Source organism: Haliotis cracherodii, unplaced genomic scaffold (genome assembly GCF_022045235.1).
Source record: "Haliotis cracherodii isolate W230 unplaced genomic scaffold, xgHalCrac1.p SCAF_19, whole genome shotgun sequence".
NCBI lineage: Eukaryota > Metazoa > Mollusca > Gastropoda > Lepetellida > Haliotidae > Haliotis > Haliotis cracherodii.
Window position 1 is genome coordinate 13,240,663 of NW_027266274.1, and position 19,815 is coordinate 13,260,477.

General features: G+C 39.0%; 1 protein-coding gene across 1 annotated transcript in view; it reads right to left on the reverse strand.

The window, feature by feature from the left end:
• LOC139467124 (cubilin-like) overlaps nucleotides 1–19,815 on the reverse strand; it is a 188,013-nt gene that overhangs the window by 93,705 nt on the left and 74,493 nt on the right. The window contains exons 13-16 of the mRNA XM_071248843.1: nucleotides 19,337–19,570; nucleotides 17,577–17,675; nucleotides 11,617–11,850; nucleotides 9,504–9,596 (exon numbers count right to left, since the gene is read on the reverse strand). Of these exons, the coding sequence (XP_071104944.1) occupies nucleotides 9,504–9,596; nucleotides 11,617–11,850; nucleotides 17,577–17,675; nucleotides 19,337–19,570 (660 nt within the window). The remainder of the gene's footprint in view (nucleotides 1–9,503; nucleotides 9,597–11,616; nucleotides 11,851–17,576; nucleotides 17,676–19,336; nucleotides 19,571–19,815) is intronic.

The window sequence follows — 19,815 nt, forward strand, 5'->3', positions numbered from 1 at the left end:
ATTCCTTCAGCAATGTTCAATTTTCATGGCTAGTTTCCAATATATATTTAGGTGTTTCACACTTAATTGAACAAAATGCACCCCCAAATTGTGACACGTTTTTGGAAACTCAGAATGAGGTATCCGGTGCCGGATCCTTGGTATCCGGTGCCGGATCCTTGGACACCCAGATTGAGGTATCCGGTGAGGTATCCGCTGCCGGATACCCGGATTCCAGGTGGCATACTTTCAGGTGAGGTGTCCATGCCGGATACCACGGATCTGGTATCCGGCTTGGTATCTGCCACCGGATACCCGAACGCGTTTTGGGTAAGTGTCCGGTGGTATCCGGCAGGTATCCGGATACCGGAAACTGCATTTTTTTTGCTGTGAAAGTTGAACATGGGACACACAGACGTTTAATGCCATATTGTATGAAATTCAATTGGAACAATGTTTAATCCTGAGACGCTTCCTCATTTCTATTTCATTAAGTTTAGTGAAACGATAGCTCTCTCAGGGGGCATAATCCCGTCTGGCCTTGTTCTGGAATAACGGCAGTTGAAGCGCCATACAATCCTCGCATATTTCTCTCAAAAAGATGTAGGGGGATCATGAAATATTAATCTTTTGAGAGGTCAGAAGAAAGATCAGATTAAAAAAATGACTGACATAGGAACCAAAACCTAACACCCCAACACGCACGAAATCATGCTATTCCCCCTTAGCATGTGGTTGGGGGTCATTCTGGATGATCGGCGACAATGTGTTAACAAATAGACATATTCTAGCGAGAGGCAAATGGTGAGCTCGAGTGAATGGTCCTTTGATTCACTCATGACTTTGACTTTCTGGAAAGGCGTGGACGTGTCTGGAGGGGTCCTAACGAACGTCGTACGAATGTCCTGGCCTCACGACAGCACCCATCACTCCGCCACTCACATAAATTACTTTAGAAAGAATGTATGAGTTGCCTGACACTGCACATCAGTACTCCTGCCATGCGACCATGGTATGTAAACACACCAGACAATCAAGCGATGGACCAGAAATCCAGTCACATTACAGCGCATATACTGATTTTGATCTCTCGCTAGCTGTGTACTATTCCCTCTTATGATACACACTGGGAAACTATTGGCCAGGTTATCTAGAAACCTATCAATAACATTAGTTGTAACATAATGTGAATGTTTGTCCTATTTCTATCTCACCTAGATATTGGCCAACTGGGCTTATGTACCTACAATTCACTATGCCCTCATCCCTAATCACTCAACAATTTTAACACTTTTATTGAACATATAAGGAGAGTGTTAATTGAAAAAAGGCATAAAGGTCCTCACGTGAACCCGTTTTAACAAATACTTATAGTATTGGGACTCTTTGGAAATGTCTTGCTTGCATCTTTCAGAGGATGACGATCAAACAGAATTTAATCCCCCAGACCAAAATTGAATTTTTAGGTTAGAAAACTTTTCTATGATTCTTTTTTTGTACTGAGAAATAAGAACACATGCATACACTATAATGGAAGGTTCCTTTATCTGTTAATCAGACTTTGCACGTGGATACACTTAAGATGACTTCATGTGTAGTTCCAGGACAGGTGTCATACACCCATCACCTGGCTCAACAGACACAAACATGATTTGATCTATTGTCTGCAGTTCCAGGATAGATGTCATACAGCCATCACCTCACTCTACCCGTACAGACATGGCTGCAGCTATTTCCTGTAGTTCCAGGACAGATGTGAGGCAATAATCCCCTGGCTCAACAGACACAAGCATGACTTGAACTATAGTTCAAGGACAGGTGTCATGATGTCCTTACCTCAAACAACATGTACAATCATTACGAATTATTATGTAGTTCCAGGACATGAGTCATAAGGTGTTAACCTGGACTACAAAATGGCATTTGCTATTATCTACCCCTAAAACCTCATATAGAACACCTAAACATACCAGGTAGTCTAGGTAGCTCCAGATAAGAACCATGAATGGTTACATATGGTGCCATACTGGAAACGATCTTATATAAACTCTTCTCTTGTACATCTGGGATGTTCCCGTATTGTTCGAGTGGACAATTGACTTGCCATTACATGTGTTTGGGACGGGATCCACCGATTGTGCAGGAAACGCTCAATATTTTATGCGAACACCTGGTATTATCACAATTTGATAGTTATAAATAAACATATGCTTATGATAAATTCTGAATCGTATAATGGACTCTACGTTTAGTGGGGGCACAGGTGGTCCAGTCGTATAGGGCGTTGTAATTCGTTGTGCAGACCTGCGTCCCTTGGGCATGCCAGAAATTTATCATTGTGGGTTCGAATCCCGGTTCGCCGCGCTTATGTTTCGAGGTTTGTCAGCACCATATCCGTTGTCTTGGGTTTTACCATATGGTAAATGTCTAAGACATACACCACTTTAGGCTTTCCTCACACATCAAGCTGACACGCCGTGACACAACTAGAATACTGTTCAGTGCGGCGTTAAACCCTACTAACTAACCCACTCTGCCTTCAGTAGAGATTTGTTTATGTCTTTTCATATTTTGCATACTTAAAGACAACACTATCTCTGACAAACTGCTTTGTTGACGTTTATAATAACCATGATGCTCGATATGGACTATACGGGAGAAATCAATCAGATACACAGCAACCGTCTTGTTAAGGTGAGGTGAGGTGAAATGGGGTTTAACGTCGCGTCCAAGATTATTGCACTTATATAGCGACGTGCATGTACGTGTGTGTGTTTGTGTGGCTGCTTGTACTAGTCCGGACTGATGCCGATTTATAGTGCTAGCACACTGAGATACCATGCCGCAGTTTTAACATGAATACCCCACTCAGACACAGTATACTGACTCCGAGCCGACCAGTCCTTGTTTTAGCCCCTTCATGTCGAGCGCCAGACAGGGTATCTTGTTAAGACAAAGGAGGGTAGCTTTGTGTCATATGAATGCACGATCGGATATAAAAGAAAGTCAAACTACTAACAGAAAATACCACAGTGTTTTATCAGTAGTCTATGTATTGACAAAAAGCATCAAAACATGTTACTTTGTACATTCTGCTTTTTTACAAAAAGTAGATTAATTCAACACGATACGAATCGGGAATCTCTTCATAGAGACAGGTCGTATACGGAAACCATATCTTGCTTTTGTTTGTTTGTTATTTAACACAGCACTCAGCAATATTCCAGCTGTATGACGGAGTTATGTAAATAATCGAGTGATGGACATTATGGACATCGATCCACGCAATTGGAATACGACCAAGCCCGCGAGTCTGACCGTCCGAGCTCGTTCGTCGCCTCTTACGACAAGCATAGTCGCCTTTTAGGGCAAGAATGGATTGCTGAAGACCTGTTTCCTACCGATTATGATTCTTTGTTTGTCAGCACCTGTACTGGTTGGTTTCACCAAAATAACTGACACATAGGACCTGCGGCACCTTGGGATATCCTCCCACATCAAGCTGCCACGCCGTGATGTAACTGGAATACTGTTCAAAGCGGCTTTGAGCCCATCTCACACTCAATAATTCAACAAAAGGAGTGTATTCCACGTGATCTATTCCAAGGTCCCTGTATTCTTGGTTTCCTCTCTGCCAAGGTCACGCCAAGTTGCCCAAGGTTCCTTCGAAATAGAAATGGAAGAACATCCTTAACACAAAAATGTCTCACCAGTAACATGACGTCATACCCTACCTATGAGGTCATGTGTGTTTCCATCTTGTACTGCCTAAAAGCAGTGTTGTACGCTTGGATTCGGGAACAGGTGACGCAGATGTCACTAATAACGCTTTACAAGTATTTTCAACGACTTAGGAGATAAGGAATTCGTCTCATCTACTTGAAAAACAACCCATACCTTTTACCGTACGTTTCTTGTCATATATGTGTTTTTCACGACATGAGCGAGTTTACCCTTAAGCTCCCTTTAACCATATTCCAGTCATATCATGGTAATGTGGGATAGAAGCCCGAAATAATGCAAGTCTTAAATCTATTAATTACAACCACTTTGGTGAAACCCTATTGTATGGGTATGCTGTCGACAAACCACAAATTATGATCATGGTGAATGTGAGTATGGTTTACGCCGCTTTGAGCAATATTCCAGCAATATCACGGCGTGGGACACCAGAAATTGGCTTCACACATTGTACCCATGACGAGCGAACGCTTTAACCACTTGACTACCCGACTAACCCTATTTTCCGCAATTCAAGTTAGGAAAACAAACCATGGACACATTGACTGTAGTATGTACTCTCATTGTTTTAGCTATACATTTCAAATAAGATATTTTCGGGTAAATGATGTTCCACTATCGCACACGAGAACATTAACCTTGGACCATGGGGAATTTGTCACTAAACGTAGCTTGTTTGTTTGTTTGTTTGTTGTTTAATCCCGCACACAGCAATATTCCAGGTATATGACGGCGGTTTATAAATATTCGAGTCCGAACCCGACTATCCAGTCGGCGCCATTTGGATACGATGACATGCATCAGCCAAGTCAGAGAGTCTGACCACATCTGTTTTGTTAGTCGCCTTTTACCACAAGACGTTGGCATCCCCATAAACACTAATTGTGCTTCCCTTCTTGATGATCTATTTCTTTATGCATAAGAATTGGAAACTCTGGCTAAATCAAAACTTTTGATGCACAATCGACTATAGTCTATCTTTGAAGATTTTAAAGAGTGTCATACGACTCTTGATCAAATGCTTTTTGATCAATGTTACAATATTCAAGGCCTCAGTAAATTTATTATTGTATTATTTCTTATGGTAGATATATGGAGAACATTTCCAAATATGACGCATTAGTGACAAAAATGATGCAATTCTTTTCTTCAGGCGAACAGGACTTGCCTTTGCATGTGTTTCTTATGAGTGCCACCGAAGATGCAGGATACACATGTGTGCTCACCTTTTCGGAATATGTTTCCTACTGTTGATGCTGTCCACATATTGTATACACTGTTGTTTCCCTATTGAGTTTTTCAGTTGAACACCACTAAGAAACTTCTCTGAAATAAGACATGTTTTTTAACAGAATGGGTAAAACTTAGAATTCTCTATTAAGTTGACAGCTTTCCTCAAAATCAGGTCATCAATGGGCAACTGAAATATGTTTTTGACAGCAAAAGATCAGATCTTTCAAAGTGATCAGTTTGTGTTTTAAAGGATTGAAACTGTATGCCGCAAATAAGTTTGGCTAATTAGTCAGTACCAGGCGTGAATCCACATCTTCCAGTATCTGGCCTTGTCTGATATCTTGCATCCGCATCACGAGGAACCTAAGTTAGATAACAAACAATGTGCACAGATGAAGAGTAGTTTCCGCAATGTGGTAGTTTATGTTTAGTAACCCTTTGAAAATCATAATCACACAAGTAAATACCATTTTGGAGGAACAACAGTCTCTCTCCATTCTCCATGTGTATTTATATGTATTGCAATACAGTCGCGGTAATATGATTTCAAGAAGTGGAACTCTGTACTACATGAGATAACTGAAAACTGAAATACTAGATTACAATTGTCATTAAAATTATATAAACTTGTTTTATGTTTTCTTTTTCACATGGTTTGTGTGATCTGCAACAAAATAATTTCCTAAAATTGTATTTAGATGGTTGATCCATAGAATAGAAACAACGTACTTACGTGTTTGTTTTGTAATAACATGGAAAATAAGGCTTTGGTCACAAACCTCACCTGGATTATTCTGCTGTTGACATACCAATACAAAACATAATTCAATAAAACATCTGTTCCGAGCAGAATATAGAGAAATGTCAATAAGCCACAGAGCACTACTCTGATGTTGAGAGGAATCACAATGCGTAATGTCACAAAGATGTTATTAATCACAAAGATCTGACATCTGCATGGGAAACAGTGTTAAGGATGGATAAGCATTTGGCATAAACATTGAAATGTACAGGCGTATATGTACCTTGTCTGGCCGTCTCATCGTTAGGTGCTAAAGGGTCTTTGTTTAAATTAACACTTACCTTGGACCGTCTGTGCTCGGTAACTTGTGTTAGAAATCTCCGACAATCATACATATTAATTCAGTACATCATTCCATAATCAATGCAACCATCCATCCTTCCAATCTTCCCTCCCTCCCTCTCTCCACCCATCCCTCCCTCCATCCATCCATCCATCCAACCATACATCCATCCACCCATCCCTCCCTCCCTCCATCCATCCATCCAACCATCCATCCATCCACCCATCCCTCCCTCCTTCCATCCATCCATCCAACCATCCATCCATCCATTCAATCTTCCCTCCCTCCACCCATCCCTCCCTCCATTCCTCCATCCATCATCCATCCATCCCTCCATCCATCATCCATCCATCCATTCAATCTTCCCTCCCTCCACCCATCCCTCCCTCCATTCCTCCATCCATCATCCATCCATCCCTCCATCCATCATCCATCCATCCATCCAGTCTTCCCTTCCTACCTCCCTACATCCACACATACATTCATTCATAATAATATATATTATACTATCAAACATCTGTATTGTAATGTTGAAAACATTATGAAAAACATTGTCACATTTTAATGAAGAAATTACAGCATTTTCTCAACTTTTTTTCGAAAAAAATTAACGTAATATGCTTTTGATCATATTCATAACAAGAATATGATTTAAGTATTACAAGAGTGGATTACCTTTTGTTATATCTTCTTTCTCATAGTGAATGAGAAAACTTGAGTCGTGATAATAATAAAGGAATTCTATGGTGAAATTATTCTGTGAGAAATCTGAAACAGGAACGGAGTGATGTCGAAATGTCGCCGTCATGATCGATGTCATGACAAGTTTTAACTGCTACAAATATAATGTTGTAAATGCACAAAACAAGAAAGAGAAAACACTTGGAATGAACCCATTCTGTCCTAGTTAACTGTCATCCAAAGTCTATCTGCCCTACATGAAAAGTTTGTTCAAGGCCTCAGTACACATGTCAAGAGTTGTTTTTTTTTCAGGTGGACGGTTGGCTACTTGCCTATGCGTGTGCTTGTGGTGGATCCTACCGGTGGGACAGGACACGCCCATTATTTCGCTAACACTTTGTATGATCACTGTTTGAGAAAACGGAGAGAGAGAGAGAGAGAGAGAGAGAGAGAGAGAGAGAGAGAGAGAGAGAGAGAGAGAGAGAGAGAGAGAGAGAGAGATGGGGGGTGGCGGAACCGCATTATCGGTGGTTCGAGAAGGGAGCTAACTCCGTTTGCCTTATCGAAAGTTCGAGGTGGGCCGACGTTCGAGGTGGGCCCACATAAGTATTATGACCTCTAATTGGATTAAAATGTACAAATGCGATGACAATACAGCAGAACTCACTTCTACGAACAGCGCCAAACTAGGTCGTGGGGTCATTAATATTCATGAGTTATTCCTTTTATGGAACAAGTTCTCGGAAAAGTTGTATCATGACTATCATGTCCGAGATCCATTCAAGTGTAGATATATTTCCAGCGGCATATCGCCACCAAAACTTATGATGAGATTGATGTGTTATACTGGAAAAAGTAGAATGAGTGGTATTGCCTCTGTAAATTTAATTTTAAGTAGATCTAAGTTTCTTGCTTTGTAACTATTTTTGTAAAACTAGTGTGGTCAGCTATGATGACGTTATTCAAGCTTCAAAGACTGTGTGTGCATTTATAAAGATATATCCCATCAATATTCCAAAATGATAATAACATATAATGTCACATACCCATGCAAAGTAACGACAAATGTGAGCCCACTAGCCTAAATGACTTCGTCAACCCAATGAAGCCCAGTGACTTACAAATGTGGGCCCACCTGTTTCGATCCCTATAAGACGGGAACAATGTGGGCCCACATTTTAGAAAATGGTTAGATATAAGCCAGGCCAATGAAGCTTAGCGATTTATATATGTGGTCGCTCCTGTTGCAATCACTATGACGGAAGAACAGCTACCTACTAGGCAATATTCAAATGTGGGCCCATTTGTTTCGATCACCATATATGACGGGAACAATGTGGGCCCACATTTGAGAAAATGATTATCAATATTTAAGTAGACTTTTATGATTAATAAATGTGGTCCCTCCTCTTGCAATCAATATGACGGAAGAACGTCTGCCCACATTTAGGAATTGATAATCAGAACTAATTAAACAACCTAACCAAGCTAGGCAATATACAAATGTGGGCCCACTTGTTTCGAACAACATATATGCCGGGAAAAATGTGGGCCCACATTTTAGAAAATGGTTATCGGCACTAAACCAATCTAAGAAGATGTACGGATGAAAACATAAATATATAATGCATTCAAACCTTTAATTAAGAATACGTTATACCTTAGGGATAAGCTGGGCATTTTATAGATGACCAACAACGTACAGCGTGACTGACACCATTTCTCGCAAATACGAAAACAACGGAGATAGCTCCCGTTTGAAATTAGAGTGACCTCCCTTTCAGATATGTTTTGCATTGAGACAAGATGTTTTCAGCTGCAGCTGCACAGCTAGATAAAATAAAACTGAGCCTCAATATAAAGTGTGATCCGTATGTGTGGAGTGATATTGCTGCCACCGCCGTGTATTGTTCATATCACAAAACACAAACGACACATGTATCACATGCACAAACAGGGGCTAATAGAACTTACATGTCCTGTTATATCGTCCAGCATCACACAGATCCTCTGTGCCATTTAGGGTCAGTTTAGCATAGTAACATCCACTAAAGTAAGAGCTGAGCGTGATGTCTAAGATGAGGCTCTGTTGGGAAACATGGCCAACGATGATATAGGTAGTGGTAACACGACTGGGTGAACCTGTTCCAGGAAATAATGGACCGATCAACTGGCCGCTATTCGTCGTATACGTCAGTTTATTATTGTCGACATCTGAAACAACAGAGTAATGCTAGATTAATGGACTTCACATGTTGAAGTAAGTAAGTATGGTTTTACGCCGCTTTTAGCAATATTCCAGCAATATCACGGCGGGGCACACCTGAAAAGGGCTTCACACATGGTACCCATGTCGGGAATCGAACCCGGGTCTTCGGCGTGGCGAGTGCACGCTTTAACCACAAGGCTACCCGACCGCCCCTTACGTATTGAAAGGATAGCTTGGACGTTATGTACCATGGTTATTAATTATGGGAAATATTGCGTATAAAGGCAAGACTTACTTAGGTATTTAGTTCACGTCTATTTTCACTTCATTCCTAACCTTATGTCCCTTAGCTAAGCTTGATATTGTTATTCAATGGTCAGTTCTTTATCATTCAGTTGGAATCCATATGGACAGAAAAACGTCACAAAGTTGTTCGTGGTTGATGTTTTGTATCATCTCGTCTTTGCTCACTTCACTCCTAGCCATATCATGCCCCTTAACTATGCTTAAGTTTTATATTCAACTTTCAGTTCCCACAAGAAGTATCTATTTGAAACCAAGTACACAAACCCTACCTTCAACAACGTAGTCGACAACAAAGCCACCACAAGAGTCTCCAGATCGACCTCCACCATGAGTCACAATATCTGCACTGCCCAAAAATGCATCTGAAACAAGAGACGTTTTGTTTAGTCTTATTTGCACCTCAAATTTGATAAAGTTTGGCACAAAAGTAATTAACTACGTCATAGTGGGATATGGGGCGTTGCTTTGAAAACATGAAGAAAAGAATGTAGAAATATACGGCTATAAATCTAACTTGAAATCAGTGCTTGCAGGAATCCCACAAACCTCTGTTTTTTGGTATTCATCTGATGAAACAGCTCAATCTGACATTATAGATGAACCAGAATAGTTAAGTATGTCTTTATATATAGAATTGATAATAGTTTTCAAACTGGGAAAACACTTGTAAACAGAATCTATTATCTATTTGCAAGAAAGAGAACAGTAACTTCAATGAACATAACTTATTGAGAACATACGGAACATTATTATTCATTGTAAAATAGATTGCAGTAATCTCAATGGTCACACAGGATGAATGTTTCATTTAACTTCTAGGTGTGGCTTCATTATCTATTTCAATTTTTAGTTACATCAGTTCAACATGTTATTTCCACAAGGAGCGTTTTGATATCAGTACTGTATTATTCGGTTCTTTCAATTGATCAGACTCATTGAATTTGAGAATAATTGAGCCTGTCCATGATGAGTTTACACTTACAGATCATTTTAGCGTCAGAATATGCATATAAGAAAGTACTTTACAATATGCGTACATGCGATCGTGCCACATGGTGTGCTTTACTGTTCTACATAATAAGACACCATCTGAAGAATAGTGATCGAAAACCAACGAATAAATCTGATGTCTCAAATAGGTTGGGACCGCCTCCATGGTCTAGTGGTAGAGCGTCCGCCCGGAGAGCCGAAGGTCCTAGGTTCGATCCCCGGCCGCGTCATACCAAAAGACGTTAAAAGATGGTAATTGTTGTTACCCTGTCAGGCGCTCGGCATTAAGGGGTTAAAACAAGGACTGGTCGGCTCGGGGTCAGTATATTGTGTCTGAATGGGGTATTCATGTTAAACTGCAGCATGGTATATACGTATCTCAGTGAGCTAGCACTATATATCGGCATCAGTCCGGACTAGTACAAGCAGCCACAGAAACACATACACGTACATGCACGTCGCTATATAAGTGCAATAATCTTGGATACGACGTTAAACCCAATTTCACCTCACCTCACCTCAAATAAGTTGGTCAGGTAGCTGAGGTTATGTAAATCACCATCGTCCCTTGTAAGGTGGCCTAGCTTTGGTTGCTGGTGCTTGTATTTTAAAAGCTCAAAATGTAATATTGATGTGTAGGTTGATTAGAACATTTAAGTATTTGTAATGGTTCGTTCTTAGGCCCGGAATTTGTAAGATGATGTTTTTTCGCTGTCCTTTGTGGCATTTATCAACATAACTGTTCTTGTCACTAAATGGCCAAGACACTGCCGATGTGACGTTACATTTTAACTCACGCACTCACTCACTTATAGAGAATATTAGCCGAGGGTGTTGTCGTATCATAAATTTTATATATTAGGAATACAAAGTTTATTATTGTATTCCTAACATGATGTAATTTGTGATACGGAAGCATGTCGCGGTAATGGTCTCTTTATGATATGAAGTCATTCTAAAAATAATGGAAGTTCAAGACATATTGCTGTTCATTAAAGTAATTGTTAAAACTGCGTTTGAATGTAAAGCCTGGGTCAACCGCCCCATGCATGATGTAGCACTAAATAACTTGCTGTAATGTTTGTTTTATTTGAGCACTAATATATCAGGAAACTAAAATCCCTTTGGGAACATAATGAAATGATTTGTCAGTAACAACACACCATCATTTCATAAATACCTGCATAAGGGATTACTCATAATAGGCAATTTGCCTATTAAACAATCCACTATCCGTTTTGAAAGTAAAATATTGTTAAAACCACTAGCATCTCAAAAAACAATTCGTCAGACTTTCAGGTGTAGTGGTTCCTTTCAACTGTCACCTCTGAAGAGAGACTCCTAGATTAATTAGTCAGATCATGATACAGCCCGCTTCGGTATTCCGCTTACAGGTTGTTTTGAAGGGGACTGAAGTGCATATTTTTGGTCCGTCATCTATGGTAAACCACCCGCGATCACAGTTAGAGCTGGTCGTGAAGTTGAGAGAGACGAAGTCCAGGGTTAGTGTTTGCAACTGCCCACTGCCTATGATGGTGTTGGTGCAGTTGTTGTAGATGCAGTTGCAGGAGTAACATGGCGTCGATATCTGCCCAGATGCCGTTAAGTGGATAGAAGTGCAGTTGTCTGTAACATGGGAGTTAAATGTATGTAAATCATCTTTTACGACGTAAATTGTAATAAACAGCGGTAAAATGTAATACTGACGTAAATTGTAATACACAGTGTGGCAAATTGTAATAAATGCTGCAGCAAATTGTCATAACCACTGCGGGAAATTGTCATAACTTCACTGCGGCAAATTGTAATAACCACTGCGGCAAATTCTAATAAAATGTTATTCATTTGCAAATATACAAAGAAACATGCATGACGTTTAAAATATGCGACTAAGCTGTTTCGAAATCAAAATCCAAAATGCATTTATAAAGAATACTATGAATTAAATTCTTTATATTTGTATTTACTCAAACCAGAATTCGAGTTCCAGTGTTTGTTCGACCTTAACATGATCAATTCAAACCTCCAGCATGTTCCAGGAAATAAAAAAAGCGATTTTGTTTCACTTTTTGTCAAATACTCTCAAATCTTGAACCTAACATTGCCCACTTTTACCATTCGTAATGACATTTGGGAAAACCGAAGTAAAAACATAAACACGGTTTGCAATAAACATTTAAGTACGATGCAGTTATTATTTGTTTAATAACCCGAACTTTTAGTGATACCATATATAATTATGCATATTGAATAAGCAGCCCATATGACATAGTGTTACAACAGAGAGACAGTGTATTTTGTTCCATCAGCTCTTCTTAGTTCTGCAGACCTATATACATTGCAAGATTCTTCAAAACATCTTCATGTTTACTTGACATGAGGGTATAACATATTTTTTACAGAATTCTGCTGGTTTATATAGAATTCTGTGTCAATCCTTCTGTAAATAAAATATGTTATACCCTCATGTCCAGTAAACATGAAGATGTTTTGAAGATATATATATAACAGTTCCTAATGGATTGATCGTCCGGTTTCAATTCTTAACTGATGGGAACTACATCTTAGTTTTCAAGACAGTTTCTAAACTTGGAGATACACATGTACTTATTACATTTAGATACCTTACTTGACCAACTGACGTCTTATACTAAGAATAACTATACGTTTTTTAATTGTCTTGTAGGGTTTCATGCCAGTTTTGTTCGGAGGAAGACTTTAGCCGAAATGTAAATTCTGAAAGAAATGTTCGAACGTTACCGACAGATTGTTCCCCAGTATAGCCAAAACCAGAGCAAGTGCTTAATCTGAGATACCCAGTTGATCTGTTCGTTATTTGCAGGTAACAACAATGACATATTTCAACGTGTTTTACATATCGTTTTTCAGGAACATTTACAATTCGATACCAGTATTTTACAGCCCGTTTGTAAGCATATTATATACGAGGAATATCTGACAAATTCTCCCATTACCATATGACTTGGTTGATACTTTTACACATAAGAAACGCTTGCATGCCGATAAATGAATCACCTCAATTTCTTTACAACTTTTTGAAATATGTCTAATATGGTAGGGCTTGAATAGCTTACAATATCCTGAATACACCACACATAACCATTTTTGTTTGCAACGTGGCATTTTCAACATGCCTTTTCCATGACAAAGATTTAGAAGATATCATTCTGAGGTACGAATATAATGTAACACATATTCTTTTTGAGTGTTATGACATAACAAAATGACAAAATGCCACTATTCTTAAATACAAGTATTTTGGTTTGATCTAAATTAACAGCCAAATTGTAGTCAGAGCAATAACTATCCAAAGTATCAATCTGTTTCTGAAGACCAATAATTGTGAATGAAATTAATAATAATAATAATGATAATAACAAATGCTCACTGATCCATTGACCGTAATCCATTGGGGTAATAATAGTGTAGCGCCATGAGTATCCCCTTGGTGAATGGAATCTGGCGCATTATAAATGCACTCGATTTTCATTCTCAGCTCCCAAGCTGCCCGTAATGCGCTAGAAGGTTCACAGTAACATTAACATCTCATCCTACCGGGTACCCACATTTCGAACAAAGTCACTTGCCTTAGGAGACACTATGTGTTTCAGTGTGGGGCAGGACCGAAGCCCATGAAACGTGGTCACCCATCCAACTACTCTCCGCTTAATTTCATCTAATTTGTGACTTATGCGCTGTGCACAGGACCACGTGCCACATCGTCAGCAAACAAAAGCAAAAATAATTGAATGATATATAGATGAAGTTGAACACCAGATCAACATGTAAATTCTATTTCAGCGGCAAGTTCATTTATAAACATTGAGAACAAAAGTGGGCCTAGAACGCATCCTTCTCTTAGGTCCAGTGGGCTTTCAAAAGGGTCTTACAATATGTTTTTAGCTCCGATACATGCTTTAACACAAAATGAACTATAAATTGATTTTAGGGCATTCATCATTTTGGAAGCAACTTCTCTACATACCATAGTTTATTTCTATTAACTAAATTTATCGCCTTAGTAAAAAACCACAAAGTCCCAATAGAACCTGCCGCTATTTGTTTTACATGTACCTCTGTATTATAGAGTGCATAATGAATGTTTTTGTCTTTGGTGTTGTAACCCTTTCGAAATCCTCCTTGCGATTAAGATATTCTATCATATGCCTCTGACAAAAATGTCAATCACTTGTTTACTATAGATGTACATCATTTGCAAAAAATCATGTAGAAATGAGCCCATATTGTTTTTGTCGCAAAATAAAACGGTTCTTTAATTCCCTGCGGCGCAAGTCGCAAACGAATAGGTTAGGGATATTCCTTGAAATATCAATCACAATTGATGCCTTCTGGTATAGAAATAGTGCTTTCCTAACATTAGCTAAATGGTACTGCTATTTGAGCACAGCGGCAGCCTTCCTCCATAGACATAGTGCTTTTCTAATATATATGTTTAATGATACTGCTAGTTTCTAACCTTTATCACAGCGTCGGCCTCCCGCTATAGAATTAGTGCTTTTCTAATATCTATGTTTAATCATGTTGCTAGTTTCTAACCTTTAGATCAGCGGCAGCCTTCCGCTGTAGAAATAGTGCTTTTTCTACTATCTATGTTTAATTATACTATAGAAATAATGTTCAGGTTAACAGGATAATATCAGGATAATATTTAGGTTTTAATCATACTGCTGATTTCTAACCTTTAAGCACTAGCACAGCGGCAGCCTTTCGCTATATGAATGAGTGATTTTTTTGATATTGATGTTTTAATGAAACTGAACGTTGCAAGCATTCTGCTTAACCAAACATCATATCCATAGGTCTTCTGATATTATCTGATGGAATTTTATGTTACTGAAAACACAAGAAACACGGTCAACATTATATTTGCTACTTGTCCTACGCATGTATTAGTGAGCACCGAAAATACACTCTTGCAATATTCCTTATCCTTGTAAAATCGTATAAGATAATGACATTCTTTATCATTTAACTATGTGGCTGTGGATTACATTAAGGACACTTTCAAAATCAGAAAATGTACCACTTCCATACAACGTGTATGTTTTTTTCCCAGAAACTTCCAAATACATGCATGTGCTATTTTTATTATTATTTATATACGCACCTGGCATGTCAATATCTTGACATTTACACTCCCATCCGTTAGAGCAGAACATGGTCACACTGATGGTCACCAATATTGCCTTTACACCCATTTCATCGGTAGATAATCGGTAGATAATCCTGATTATTCTCTGACGTTTAGATCTGCAGATCTTTAGCCTTATCCGACAGTAAAACTGTCATCAGGGTATATTAAAGCTAGAATTTGTACGTCTATATGGGACTAGACATCCTTAAGGAACAATGACAAGACAAGGGCGGCATAAATTTACCCCGAATGACTGAACCTGTATCACTACCATTGTATCCAGTGCTTGTTATCCTAGTGGTAAAACGTAATAGTCCTGATCATACTCCATCTGTCAGACACCTCATGAGAACATAAGACTTGTTGATCCAACTTTTCCTTTGGATGTTAATAGTTCAAAGTTCATTTTGCTTTAAACGCATGTTTTAAATTATTTTAGCAATTAACTTCAAACGAACGTCTTTATTTAGTTGATATTAATTATATCGTTTATTAATGATTCAATGAGTTTAACGCCGCTTTTAACAATATTTCAGTTATTAAGTCTATTAAGTCTACCAGAACTGTCCATTACCACATCAGGTAAAAGCCATCTCTACCCCACTGTCTAAGAACTGGGGTATCTGATAAATGGGTTTGACCAATTGGAATATGTCAATGTACAACTGTATAAGTTTTTGAATATGCAGTACTCTGCACAGACGCCCGCGGGTATTCCGGAAAGTATATGCTTTTTTCTCACATTCTTTTGATTTCCTTAAACATGCTGGAGGTTGGAATTGATCATGTTCAGTTCAAATAAACATTGGAACTCGAATTCTGTTTAAAATCGGAAGGATTGAGAGATGTTATTGCAATTTATCGCACTTGGTATTACAATTTGCCGCAGTTTGTTACAATTTGGCGCACCTGCCTCTTATTAGGAATGACAGGAATTGAAACAAAATCGCTTTCTTTATTTCCTGAAACATGCTGGAGGTTTGAATTGATCATGTTACGGTCGAGCAAACACTGAAACTCGAATTCTGTTTTGAGTAAATACAAATTTTAAGAATTTAATGTACAGTAGTCTTTATCAATTCAGTCGTTTGAAAGTCCAGAATTGGATTTCAAAACAGCTTAGTCGCGCATTTCAAACTTCATGCATGTTTCTTTGTATATTTGCAAATGAATAATATTTTATTACAATTTACCACAGTGGTTATAACAATTTACTCCAGTTGTTATTACAATTTGCTACAGTGAAGTTATGAAATTTACCTCAGTGTGTATTAAATTTACCGCAGTATTACATTTTACTGCAGTGTTATTACAATTTACCGTGGTTTTTTTATATATTTTATGTCGTAACATCGTCTTTCATTATCCATGTCAACAATCCCCAATCCCACAAAATTACCGACAGTTGTTCATTGTAGGAGATCAAAGAAGAACGATCATTTACAATGGAGAAGATGACAATAGTTGAAGTTATAATGGTACACATGAAATAGTTTATCTTTCATCGTTTTCGTAATCGTCATACATGTTAGAGCCGTACACAAGTGTTTATCAAGAGAATAACCAGATTTGATTATCTACCAAAACACATTTGATTTGGCGTAAAGGGCTTTGAAAACTGTATGAATGGACCCCTAAACATTAGGGATGATACCCTGTGGTCGTGAACCAATCCAATGGCAGTCGTATTGACAACCTTCAACACAAGTTCATCTTTTATTTCTATGATATAATTAAGCTTAATTATCAGTGTAGGACTTTACAACTTTACTGTTTTCACTTCCGAATAAACAGAACATCAATACTGAACCCTACAATGCTGGTAGACTATTCATACTCAGATATATCTGATGCATGAGTTGAGTCGGGTTCAGTTTTTACAACCTACATTCACGAATCATCAAGAATGTACTGGTGAGTTTGTTCTTCTTTACCGGAAGCGTTAGGTTCAGTGTCACTCCTTCAGTTATAATCGACTCAAATTGGACTTTAGTCTTTAGCTTGGTACCTTCAAAGCAAGCCTATTTGTTTTCTTCGCACCCTACAAAACGCCTCAAATAGGCAAACTTTTTAGATGGTAAATACACACATTTGACTGATTGTGATAGATAACAGAAAAGACGATAAACGATTATTACGAATCAATAATGTCCATTACGACAAGAAATTAGTATACCGTGTGCGTCGCTGTCAAAAGAATAGCGTATCTTAAACCCTCTCCTGGTGACGCTGCCATCAGTTCCAAACTTGATGACGAATCTATCCAGAAAGGCATCTGAAACAAAAACGTTGTTACAATCATCGTTGAAAATTGATGGAGTGGATCAGTTTGTGTCAACGCCTCTGTAAACATAAGTTGCATTGGTAAAGAGTCGAAGCTCTTACAATAAGGATCATATAGATGTATCACACAGAAGGATCACTTGGACGTATCAAAGAGACGCATGTTTCATACAGACGGATCATATGCACGGATGGCGTCCACGAATCCCACACGGATCCAATGTACGCAACACACAGATTCATCACACATACAGATGATATGCATGCATCAGAGACGTATTAACCATTCAGATGACATGCACGGATCACTCAGACGTATCACACATACAGATGACGTGCACGTATCACTCAGACGTATCACACACACAGATGATATACACGCATCAAACAGGCGTATCACAGATAAAGATGACATGCACGTATCACTCAGACGTATCACACATACAGATGACATGTACGTATCATACAGACGTATCACACATACAGATGACACGCACATATGACTCATACTGATCTCATGCGCGTATCATTCAGACGTATCACATGCAAGGATCACTAAGACGTATCACGCATACAAAAGACATGCACGTATCACTCAGACGTAGCACACACAGTTGACATACACGCATCACACAGGCGTATCACATACCAGATGATATGCACGTATCACACGTAGAGATTACATGCTCGTATCACACAGACGTATGTACGCATACAGATGACATGCACGTATCATTCAGACGTACCACATGCGCGTATCACACACACGCATCAGACATATAGATGACATGCACGTATCACACAGACGTATCACACATACAGATGACACGCACATACGACTCACACTGAGCACATGCACGTATCAATCAGACGTATCACACACACGTATCACACACACGTATCACACATATAGATGACATGAACGTATCACACAGACGTATCACACATACAGGTAAGACTCGCGTACTACTCAGACAAATCACATCCACGTATCAAACAGACCTGTCTTGCATACAGATGATATACATACATCACACAGATGTATCACGCATGCAGATGACACGCACGTATCACTCACACGGATAACATGGACGTATATCAGGCGTATCATATATACAGATAACATGCACGTATCACTCAGACGTAACACGCATACAGATGAAATGCACGCATCACACAGACGAATCAGGCATACAGATGAGATGCACGTATCATTCAGACGTGTCACATGCACGTATCACACAGACGTATCACACCTACAGATGACATGCACGTAACACACAGACGTATCACACATACAGATAACATGGACGTATCACACAGACGTATCACCCACACGGCTGATATACACGCATGACACAGACGTATCACACATAAGATGATATGCACGTATCACTCAAACCGATAACATAAAGGCATCACACAGACACGTCACACACAGGGAGCACACAGACATAACGACATAGCCCTCACACCGGTTACGGGAACGGGTGATATCATTTGATCCAATACACGGGTAACACAGGCGGATAACACAGATTAACCACACATGTGTATTACGCAGACATATGACAAAGACGGATCACACACACAGATCACGCGATTCATATAACTCTCTATTTGAATGTTGTTTCAGATAGATTCAATGCTCACATGTCTTATGGAACGATGTAGGGTAGCACAGTTTAGGACCATCGTCTATAACGAGCCAGTCATAGCGGCAGTCGGAAGTTGCTTCCAGGTCCAGCTCAAGGTCTATGATGATGCTCTCGGTCTGCCCATCCCCCACGATGACATACGTGCAGTTGAGGTTGTTGATGTAGTTGCTAGGGTAGCCAGGACTGGTAATCTCTCCCTCACTGGCCGTAAACGTCATCAAGCAGCTTTCTGACAATTAGAGAAAACAGGACTGTAAACCACTTGTGGTCTGAGCCTTTTCTGACGGTGATCACATAAAGATCTATCAAAATGCTTGATCATCTTAAAGTCACAGTTATACAGGAGCTATGCTAATTAAAAAAACCAACATTGTTTGCGTTGATATCAAATTGCAAATTTATAACATTGAGTTACAAATATATTTGTATTTATTTAAGACGATTAATGCCTATGATATGATACCATTCTTCTCA